Here is a 12,140-nt window from a genome sequence, read left to right as displayed (position 1 = left end):
TCCCACAGAAAACGGTCCCACTAATGAGAGAACAGTCACTCAGTCACTCAATCTCAACCTTTACCATAAACCTACATTTTTAAGAATATACATGTACTTACAAAGTTAATCATTTTCTTGAAGAAAGCTCAAATTTTATTGGAAAACATAAAAGATTGCTAAATATTTTTCATAGGAGCAAGGAATAATTTTCATAATTTAAACTGAAATTGTCCCAAGAAAGTTAGATTTACTTTAAATGAAACACAAGAACCTGCAATACATTAGAAATTATTGTTAGGAGAATGACTTTTTCATGGCATTAATTTGAATAATTCTGTTACTATTATATACCAATTATATCCCAACAATGTTTCAGATGTTTAAACTTGCATTGCATTGCCATTTCCTAATATTTTCTATCAACAGTAAACATTTAAACGAACTTAACTAACGCTTTTGATAATACAGGATTTAAAATAATTTTTTTCCAGATTCATGTTCTATTTGATGTAGACCAAAATTTCACACAATTCGCTCACCCCATTTTTCCAGAATAATTTTTCTAATTCAGAAAAATGCACAAAAATTGAAAAGTGTTGCAATGCTTTTCACACAAATTGGACAAAGAACAGCATGATCAACTTATTTCTGTCATTGTGTTTTTTTTTTAATTTCCTGTTTTAAGTGTCCCAGCTGATCTTTGTAAGAAATATCAGGCCTTTGGACCTCAGTGGAGTTCTTAGAACCATCAAAGCCTTAACATTACTTGGTATACTGTAAATAATTTTTCTATCAATATCAGTTATGGTATAGAACAATTTATCACAAAACTTGTTCTCAGTGACACTGTCATTTTATGCAAATCAGTTTCTATTTCTGTCAAAGCTTCTATGTTATTCTGCAGAAATTAATGACTAATCCCATATAAGGCAATGCCAGTAATGTAATCACTAATTGGGGTTAGATTCTATCATCCTCGTCAAGTCAGTGTCACAATTAAGATCCCTGACACATCAAATTGCTAAGCAGCGTCACTAGTTTCATGATAGGATAATTTCCGGTACTAATTTAAGATTAACATTGCCTTTTAAAGGGTTCTATACATTTCTATAAAGTATGGCATTACTTTCTTAACCTTTACTCTAGGTTTTCATTTTTGGAACTGTCCATTATCAATTTTGTGGTATCAAGATGAAAATTTAACATTAGTCCACAGTTTAGAGCCTGGTCTGACAAAACTGGATTAAATTTTGCAGTCAGGCCTGGCTCTATACTTTTGGCAATGGCTGAATCCTTTGATGGGAAAGGATGTTTTAAACCATTGTACATCAAATCACAACCATTTTCAACAAATTTAAAAGTTGTGTCACAGGGTGAGAAAAATGTGCAGCCTGACCTGGACTTGAACCTGGGACTCTCAGATGTTCAATGTTTGAAATTACAGTTTTTAATCAATTTACAATACTAGCTACATGTTAAGAATTGAGACTGAAAGCATATTTCATCATTCAAGACAACAGCTAGAGTTGAATTTCCAATATTAAAAGTTTGGTTAAACTGCATCTGCAACAGATAAGAAATTCTTCCACTTTTGTTCCCCCTGACCATGGTGTAACTCTTTGATCAGGGCTGGGAATCAAAACTGCGTCGTATCCTTCAAAATGTAAACAAACGCCGCCATCTTGGAACGAAAAACGTATGTTTTTTATTATTACTATTTTTGTTGGAAATGACTGAAAACCAGATATATGTATTAACACGCTACACTATTTTCCGCTTCGTTCGGTATATGTTGCTTGCACAACTATTTTGTAAAAAAAAAGTTATAGCGAACTTGCAACTCGAAGCGGAGCAGAATTTTTGTGAAAATGTGTAGATACGACGCAGTTCATATTGCTTTATCCATCGTTTTTTCCTTCAAATCAATTGTATACTCGTTTCAGAGTTCACCATAAACTTCAAAATATGATTTTGCATCATTTACTTAAATTTCATTAAAAAGAGATGTTTATTTTCCAAGAAAATAATGGTGTTTACTAAATGATACGACGCAGTTGAAAATAAAATATGATACGACGCAGTTGTATTTTCATTGCAGGCTGCATATTGGTTCAGCTATTAAATTATGTGCTAGGTATGCTAATAACGTCCAACAACATTTCTTGTTTACAACTTAAGTCAAAAGCAGAGGTTTGTTCCACTAAAATGGAAAATGTAATAAAAATTCGATTAAGGCTTCATATTTCGGTAGCATTTTTAGTTCCTGTCATAAGCATCTACAAATTCCGGAAAGCTGTATCAAATGCAATATACATTGAAACACGAGATCGCACACCCATATGACAACGTGTTCTAGAGTTGCCTAAGCATGCTTATAAACTTGTTCCCATGAGTTCGAAATTGGGGTGGTTACTTTTTTCATTTACAGAATTTTGATACAAAATTCAATATTCCAGGGTCACCTCTCCTTGACCTCTCCAATCAGGAATGACCTTTGTTTTTTTGTTTTGTTTTTGTTTTTAAAGAATTACAAATTTTGTAAAGGTCTCTTGCTATCTGAAGAGAAGTATGCATGCCTACCTTTGTTACTTATAATTAGCAACAATTTCCGGCAATTCCGTTATTATGTCATTTACGTGCCAATTTTATTGCATTCATTTTGTTAATAATCGGTGGGAACAGATGAGCTTTATTATTTGAAACTGGACATTAAATTTTTTAAAATATATTTTAAATGGTTAAGCTACGATATATAGGGTATGCGTTCCGTTCAGTCATTTTATGTTCAGCGCGCCGATTTTGTCGTATTGCATTTCTTTATCGCCGATAAGAACAGGTCTACGGAATGTATTTTCTATTTTTGCACTAAAGTATCATTCTTCTCCACTAAAAATCTTAAATTTTCAAAATCGATTTACAAATGATAAAACTACAAATTTTTTTGTAAAGAAGGTGTCCGTTTTGCAAAGGTATTTTACGCTTTGCACCGATAAATTTGATACAGATGTATGCACGACAGGATGTTTCAATAGTATTGAAGAAATTTTCACTAAACATACCTTCAAACTAAAGTGTGATTTTTATTTGAAAATGAATTGCCTGAAAAATTAAACAAAATTTTTCAGAAAATGACTTCAAAGCGGGTTAAAATTTCATTGAAAATTTCTCTGCTATTCGCATCGAAATATCAAAGTAAAAATAATTTTAGAGATAAAGGAAATATTTCATTTCAATAAGAAAGTAAAATTTTATTGTCATTATAATTAATTTAAATATTTATAATCGCCAGAAATTAATAAAAACAACTAAAACTGCTTATTTGTACAGCTGACGTAAACAAATTGTTGAAAAAAAATCAGACAGGTGTTCGACCGAAGCTGAGCTGTTTATGTTTACTGATTTAAACCACTTGAACTGAACTGCTATAGGATGTTTCAATAGTATTGAAGAAATTTTCACTAAACATACCTTCAAACTAAAGTGTGATTTTTATTTGAAAATGAATTGCCTGAAAAATTAAACAAAATTTTTCAGAAAATGACTTCAAAGCGGGTTAAAATTTCATTGAAAATTTCTCTGCTATTCGCATCGAAATATCAAAGTAAAAATAATTTTAGAGATAAAGGAAATATTTCATTTCAATAAGAAAGTAAAATTTTATTGTCATTATAATTAATTTAAATATTTATAATCGCCAGAAATTAATAAAAACAACTAAAACTGCTTATTTGTACAGCTGACGTAAACAAATTGTTGAAAAAAAAATCAGACAGGTGTTCGATCGAAGCTGAGCTGTTTATGTTTACTGATTTAAACCACTTGAACTGAACTGCTATGAATTCGAAAACCACCAGGGACTTTTGATTCTTTCGTGTGGAAACCTATCAAGCTACATGTAGTTTCAAAATGTCGATGGTTCTCTGCCGGTGCAACATTTTGCCTGAAATAATGCACAAAGGCACATCTGAGGTCTTCGCCCGCAGTAAAGCTAATGTGTAGAGACAAACCTAAAAAAAACAGTCATTACCCAGAACAAGCAGAACCACAGTTTACTTAAAGCTTAGCTAGCCAAAATAAATTCAGTTTCATAGACTTCTATATATTTATATGCCAAAAAATAGGGATAATATTGAACATTATTTCAAACAAGAACTGTCGGAGGACAGTAACGCTCGACTATTCGAAAATTTGTCACAAAGGTGTTTCATTGAGTATAATAATGCTTACCTATATGAATACATAAAATTGTCCGAAAAGATACAAACTCTTCAAGTTTCAATACATTCCCTTCAGTAGTTATGGAGATACAAGCTTACATGCAAAAACTTAACCAAGAATTCATGAGTCGAAAAAGGGGCATAATTATGTAAAAAAGCAAATCAGAGTTATGGGACTTGTGCCAATCATCTTAGATAATCACAGAGAACAAGTGTGTGAAGTTTCAATCCATTCCCTTCAGTAGTTATGGAGATACAAGCTTACATACAAAAACTTAACCAAGAATTTCTAAGTCGAAAAAGGGGCATAATAATGTAAAAAAGCAAATCAGAGTTATGGGACTTGTGCCAATTATCTTAGATAATCACAGAGAACAAGTGTGTGAAGTTTCAATCCATTCCCTTCAGTAGTTATGGAGATACCAGCTTACACGCAAAAACTTTACCAAGAATTTCTAAGTCCAAAAAGGGGCATAATTATGTAAAAAAGCAAATCAGAGTTATGGGACTTGTGCCAATCATCTTAGATAATCACAGAGAACAAGTGTGTGAAGTTTCAATCCATTCCCTTCAGTAGTTATGGAGATACCAGCTTACATACAAAAACTTAACCAAGAATTTCTAAGTCGAAAAAGGGGCATAATTATGAAAAAAAGCAAATCAGAGTTATGGGACTTGTGCCAATCATCTTAAATAATCACAGTGAACAAGTGTGTGAAGTTTCAATCCATTCCCTTCAGTAGTTATGGAGATACCAGCTTACATACAAAAACTTAACCAAGAATTTCTAAGTCGAAAAAGGGGCATAATTATGAAAAAAAGCAAATCAGAGTTATGGGACTTGTGCCAATCATCTTAGATAATCACAGAGAACAAGTGTGTGAAGTTTCAATCCATTCCCTTCATTAGTTATGGAGATACCAGCTTACATACAAAAACTTAACCAAGAATTTCTAAGTCGAAAAAGGGGCATAATTATGAAAAAAAGCAAATCAGAGTTATGGGACTTGTGCCAATCATCTTAGATAATCACAGAGAACAAGTGTGTGAAGTTTCAATCCATTCCCTTCAGTAGTTATGGAGATACCAGCTTACATACAAAAACTTAACCACAGGGACGCCGACGCCGACGCCGACGCCGACAAATGGGTGACTGCATTAGCTCGATTATTCTGCGAATAGTCGAGCTAAAAATTATGATAAATTAAATAACATGTTCATGTTTAACTGTGAAGTAGCTTCCGCAATGTAAACTTTCAAATTAAATGTTATATTGGGCACGACACAATGTATTCTAAATAATCAAAAGCAACAGAACATCGCTATATACACCGCAAAAAATCTGGGTTTTTTTATCTAGCGCAAGTGATTATTCCATAAAATAGACATATATTGCCAAAATTATCCCTGTTGAAAAGACTGCAAAAATACAACTGCGTCGTATCATATTTTATTTTCAACTGCGTCGTATCATTTCGTAAAAATCATTATTTTCTTAGAAAATAAACATCTCTTTCTAATGAAATTTTAGTAAATGATGCAAAATTATATTTCGAAGTTAATGGTAAACTCTGAAATGAGTATATAATTTATTTGAAGGAAAAAACGATGGATAAAGCAATATGAACTGCGTCGTATCCACACATTTTCACAAAAATTCTGCTCCGCTTCGAGTTGCAAGTTCGCTATAACTTTTGTTTTACAAAATAGTTGTGCAAGCAACATATACCGAACGAAGCGGAAAATAGTGTAGCGTGTTAATACATATATCTGGTTTTCAGTCATTTCCAACAAAAATAGTTATAAACAAAAACATACGTTTTTCGTTCCAAGATGGCGGCGTTTGTTTACATTTTGTAGGATACGACGCAGTTTTGATTCCCAGCCCTGTTGATTACCTGGACCAATTCTTAAGGTGCAACCTTTTGAGTTGTATAAATCACTTAATTTTTCTTAATTAGCGTCTAACTATTGCTTAAAAATATAACATGTTAATATCATTTAAAGAAAAATTTCCTATAATACATACCTTGCTGAGTATACAATTACTGTGCAAGCTAGCCGCTTCAAAAATAGGATAATCCCAGCTATTTAAAGATGCTATTTGGAGATATTTACAACTGTCTATATCCGAAATATCCACGACAAGCTTATCCGAAGAATCTGCCACCACTACAGAGTCACTAGGCTCTTTTTGAGACAAATTTTTATTTGAATATAAATCAGTCTGTGAGGGAGACGATGGAAGCTGTGACGTGGATTTGTCGTCATCGTCATCGCCGTCATCTTCATCATCAGCAGCGCCTTCTCTACTCTCGTCGTCAGTTTGATGAACACGAAAATCATGCTGTAACAAAGGAGAAATGATAATTATGATAAACGTTAACAACATAACACAATTATCATTACTGTAATGATAACACGATAAAAGCTTAATGGCGTTCTTTTAGTTTGATTTGTTATGTTCGCTGTATCACTGTGTAGTAAAACTTCTACACCCTTTCATCACAATTGATGATATAAAAGATGACAATATCATACATGTATAAAATGGATTGTGTCTGCTTGCAATTAATGATACAGTGAATGTGCTTGTATATTCACAATAACCCATACATGTTTAATGCAGTAAATGATACAGTGATTTCATTTTACACTGTGATTACATAGAAACTTCTAATCTGCCTACAGTGCTATGGATATGTCCCTTGATCTTAAATTTAACAGACTACTGCATGAAATATATAACTTTTTTCGCCTCTGGTACTTTTGGTATTGACACTTTTTAAGCCAACTAATTGACATTGTAGAGATTAGTGCTCTTATCTTTTACAGAATAGGGCTATGTTTCAAAGAATGTCCTTAGTGTATATATGAAACAAACTTTAAGACTAACTTAAGACCGTTTCAATTAACATTTTATAATCAGTATACAATCAAATACTGTAGCCTGTAAATAAATGTATTCTCCTGAGAAATATTAAGAAATACAATGACAACACCCGTTTATTTACAATGTGTAATGGGCATCAGCATTATAAATGCCATTCAGAAATTAAAGAGTCATAATATAGGAGTCAGAAGTTAGGACATTTTCTTTGAAACACAAGATTGTCTCAGTTTTGGCCTTAAGAAAACGCATATGAGCCGCGGCAGGACAAAACCCAACAAAGTATGTTTGCGACCAGCATGGATCCGGACCAGCCTGCGCATCCGCGCACTCTGATCAGGATCCATGCTGTTTGCTATCAGTTTCTCTACTTGTAATAGGTTTGTAAGCGAACAGCATGGATCCTGATCAGACTGTGCGGATGCGCAGGCTGGTCTGGATCCATGCTGGTCGCAAATGCACTATGTTGGTTTTGTCTTGACGCGGCTCATATGTTCATTATCTAGTGCTTATAATGAAGGAAAAACTTTTAAAACTATTTTAATTATAAGTCTATTTACACAATCTGTATTCGTTTGCTTTAAACACATTCTCATAATAATACTTCTTATATTTACTAACCTTGTGTACTTTTTATTGGTATTTCCTAATTATAACTGACATTCTTTTTCATTGAGGTTAAAAATAATATTGAGAAATATACCACGACATATACTGAAAGCACAGCATTACTTTTGATATGACGCTTTTTTATGATTTACAAATTAAAAGATTTAAGAAACAAACATTAAGAACAAGGATTAATGTTGTCTTTGAGAACAGAGTTCAATCATCAAAGCAAATAAGTATTTCAAACATATCCTTTATTTGTTTTTTTTTTCTCCAAAAATAGCAAATAATTATAGTGTTCTCTAATATTGCCATTGCATGAAATATTAACAGAATGCCCAGGGGCATTTCATTCTCTCCCTTTATGCACAATTCTCCAGAAAAAATATAAAGAGATGATCAAGTGACCACTAGACATTATACATGTACATGTTGTTAGCAGAACTGTACACAAAATTCAAAAAATAAAATTTTCTAAAAAGAGTGACATTAAAAGATTTATAGTGTATAATTTTCTAGAATCATGTCAGGAAGTGGCTGTAAGCACTAGACATGACCACAGCACTATAATACTTGTATATAGACTATAAGCCTAGAAAAACACTATATATTATATGTAGAATAAGTAAAAAGTTAGGGTTAGCATAGTGAATAGAAGAGGCTTAATAATATTCCTGTTAAAATTTTTCACAGCTGAAAATGTTATACAAATTTATTTGAAGTGTAAATATTGTCAAGTATGCATTCAAATAATTTCTTTGAATCTGTTACCAGGACAACAAAAGAGAAATATTACTCACAACAGGATGTAAATCATCAACATCACAGGGGGAAGAAGGAGGATCACTTATTGGCACAAAATCTCGTGCAGCTGCACTCTACAAGCAGATACAACAACAACAGGTACACAAAAACGAGAAAAAATATAGTGTCAGAAAGTCAAAATGCAAAATTGTTGATAGTGACAGGTGCCCCATTATCAGTAAAAATTATGTAAAAATAGGTGCCCCATTATAAAAACACTTGGTTGTGACTTCATTGGTCATTTGCAAAAGAGCAACGACTGACAGTTCATTAAAGGTACAATATATGTGAATTATGTGGAATAAGGTTATGTGAGAAAAAAGGTTGTGAATCACATGAAAAATGTTAAGTGAATTGTGTAAAAAAGCTATGTGAATTATGTGAAAAAGGTTAAAAAACTAAAATTATTTGAAGAAATATCTGGAAAGCAAATATTTGTATAAAAAAAAGTCAAGAAAAAAGTTTCAAACTGTGGAATCATTTAAAAAAGAATAATTTTTTTTATATAAATGTGAAAAAAGTGACTGTGGAGAAATTGTTAAAAAAAAATGCATCCCAACTGCTTGGTACAAATATTTCAACACTGTATCTTTAAAATATGAAAAGTTTAAAAATGTAAAGTATTTCTTTAAAAAGCATTCAAAAAGTAACATGCTCAACCATGAAAAATTATTAAATAGGAAAAAAAAAACAACCTAACCCCCAAATGAAATCAATTTATTATACATTGAATAATTACACTGTGAATAATTATAGTGTGAGTAATTATAGTGTGAGTAATTATATGTGATAGGGTTTTAGTGTGTGTTCCTGAAATGTTGAAGATGCCTAGAGATGTAATTAATTTCTGGTTAAGCAGACTAGAATATCTATGTCTAGCAGCCATAATTTAAATTGTAACAGACCAAGTGATATAAATATAGAGAGAGATGTCACCCAGTAATATTATAGCCATGCCTGTCTGAAAATCCATGCAGTCTGATTAACTTATTGTCTGATTCAATATTATTATCATTATTATTATTATTATTATAACTACTACTCCTATTATTATTATTATTATCATTATAACTACTATTATTATCATTATTATAACTACTACTACTACTACTACTACTACTACTATTATTATTATCATTATCATTATTACTATTTTTATTATAACTACTATTATAACTACTACCACTACTATTATCATCATAATTATCATCATCATTATTATCATCATTATCTTTATTATTATTATTATCACTGTTATTATTATCATCATCACTATCATCATCACCACTATCATCATCATTATTTCTATTATTATTATAACTATAATGTTGTTATTATTATTATCATTATTATTATTATTATCATCAATATATTATTATCACTATTATTATAACTAATATTACTATTTCATTATCACTATTATTATCACTTTATCATAACTAATAATACTATTATATTATAACTAATAATTATTATTAGAACACTGAAATTCCTTATCCCTACATGTGCTAAATTTGTTCAGACAGTTCATTTAAAATTTAGAGTTAACGAAGGAGAGGTTAACAAAATACATTAGTCCATAAAACAAAATAAATCTGTCTTTCTGTGTTAAAACAAGACAACGTACAACTAATCATCATAATATTTCCTAGAATATTTACAGAAGAACAATCCATTTAAAACCCCCTTACCATAAACATAAATGTTCTAGAACAAAAGTCATCAAGCTTCATGAGAATCCAAAATAAAAGAAATTTTTTGTTGTAATTTTGACTTTACTATTACTTATTCATACTAATATTGATATAATTTCATTAGTTTGTAAGTACTCATTTACATAAAAGTCATAAGACGTTAGTAAGTATTAACTTTATCTAGCAGATCTTATCAAGTCATTAATATATTAGTCATTGCCTTATATCTGCGTATTGAAAACCAACTATTCTCTCTATTTTCTAAGTTTTTATGACAATAAGTCATGTTATTATAAATATCATTCTTATTGTCATTATTATCCCATTAATGATAATGATTCAATAAAAGACATGATTTACCAGTAAGAAAAAATCTTGAAACGGAATTTCCATATATGATATTTTAGTATAAGGAATTTCCATACATGATACACAAAGATACTCTACAAAGGGAAAGAGTTACAGCGTTACAGAAGACAAAAGCAAATCTGGCTTCAAAATAGCCTGCTAAAAGACAATATACAGATAGTTTCTACAATATACAGATTGTTTCTAAAGCCAACGCTACAATACATGAAATTACAAAAGGAGTTGTATATCTTGACTAAACAATAGAAATAGATGTAAAAAATATATTAAGATTAATACAAATGTTACGAAAGAAAAACAACGATACGTACCACACGGGCTATCTGTTGTGCGGTGTTGTCCACAACTCTTGCCGATACTTTCTTCGGAGGAGAAGCTGAGAATTCATCCACCGTTGGTATATTATCACTATGATCACTTGAACTTGGAGACTCGTTACAACTCTCGTAATCTGACGTTATATTTTTACGAATGGAAGTCAAGTGCTCTTTGTTGTGAGCAGTTATTCGCATACGCTCTTCATTAGAGTCCTGAATTTCTGCTTTAACAAGTGGACTTATTTTACTATTCGATGACGTGGCGCCATCTGTATTTGATAATGGAGTAACACTTTTTCTTGTCAGTCTTTTGAGGTGCGAGTTTGCGGAGGAAGTGGAAGGTTGTGTAGCTGCCAATGAAAAAGAACGTGATTTTGGTATTGTTAGAACAACTGTTGGGGAACTTGGTGACGGGCTATTGCTCCGGCTCTCGACTGGACTAGAACCGGGTGTGGTATCTCGGGAATGCCGGAAACTTGAACTTCTTACACGACATGGCTCCAGCTCCAATGTCGGCATCCCGGTTGCCGATGTTGTGGTTGTCCAAGTACTGGTAGACATTCTACGTAGTAAACTTGGAGGTAAACTACGTCGTAATCTCTGAAATGAGAAAATAATCATAGAGATACACAATAAAAGGATTTCTCTGACAATTAAATGAGATCATCAAACATTTTCATTTTCACGACTTCATTTCCTCTTTCTTTAAATTTTTGAAATAACAAATTTTTTGAGAAAACTAGAACTAATAAAATACATATAAATATACAATATGCCTTTTTACATCTAAGAAAATACATTAATTATACCATATGCCTTTTTACATCTATGATGGAAACAATGTCAAATATAAGTAAAATACCTTTTTCCTTTCTTAACAAAATCCAATATTTTATGTAAACTCCATAATTAATGTATAAAAGATTTCTGAACCTACATGTGGTACTGAATGATTATATTAATGAGTTAACTGTTATATATAATTTCAAAACGATACAAAATACAATAAAGGTCTGCAAATAATGTCTTTAGAACCAAACTACTAAATTATTTTTTGAAGCAAAATAAAAGTGCGAGCTATGATGCGAGATAGATAATTTTAAAAAATTAAAAATTCGATCTCTGTTTATTTTTTATTCTCTATATTATACAAAACAAATAGGTTTTTAGTTAAAATTCGCCTCAAAGTAAATACTTTGTAGTCAGATTGACTTTGTATGACGCTAGTTTTCCGTTTAAAGCTACGTATTTTACAAGA

The 12,140-nt window shown here is 31.4% G+C and overlaps 1 protein-coding gene across 1 annotated transcript in view; it reads right to left on the bottom strand.

Moving 5' to 3' along the window:
• Positions 1–12,140, bottom strand: part of LOC132747502 (cGMP-inhibited 3',5'-cyclic phosphodiesterase 3A-like) — a gene marked incomplete at its 3' end in the record, with an annotated part of 138,968 nt that overhangs the window by 21,451 nt on the left and 105,377 nt on the right. The window contains exons 3-5 of the mRNA XM_060736902.1: positions 10,877–11,482; positions 8,499–8,576; positions 6,229–6,546 (exon numbers count right to left, since the gene is read on the bottom strand). Coding sequence (XP_060592885.1) covers positions 6,229–6,546; positions 8,499–8,576; positions 10,877–11,482 — 1,002 coding nt within the window. The remainder of the gene's footprint in view (positions 1–6,228; positions 6,547–8,498; positions 8,577–10,876; positions 11,483–12,140) is intronic.

The sequence above is a fragment of the Ruditapes philippinarum genome, unplaced genomic scaffold (genome assembly GCF_026571515.1).
Source record: "Ruditapes philippinarum isolate M1 unplaced genomic scaffold, ASM2657151v2 ctg287_1_1_1_1, whole genome shotgun sequence".
Classification (NCBI taxonomy): domain Eukaryota; kingdom Metazoa; phylum Mollusca; class Bivalvia; order Venerida; family Veneridae; genus Ruditapes; species Ruditapes philippinarum.
The sequence above is the reverse complement of the archived record's forward strand: the minus strand, read 5'-3'. Positions and strand labels throughout refer to the sequence as shown.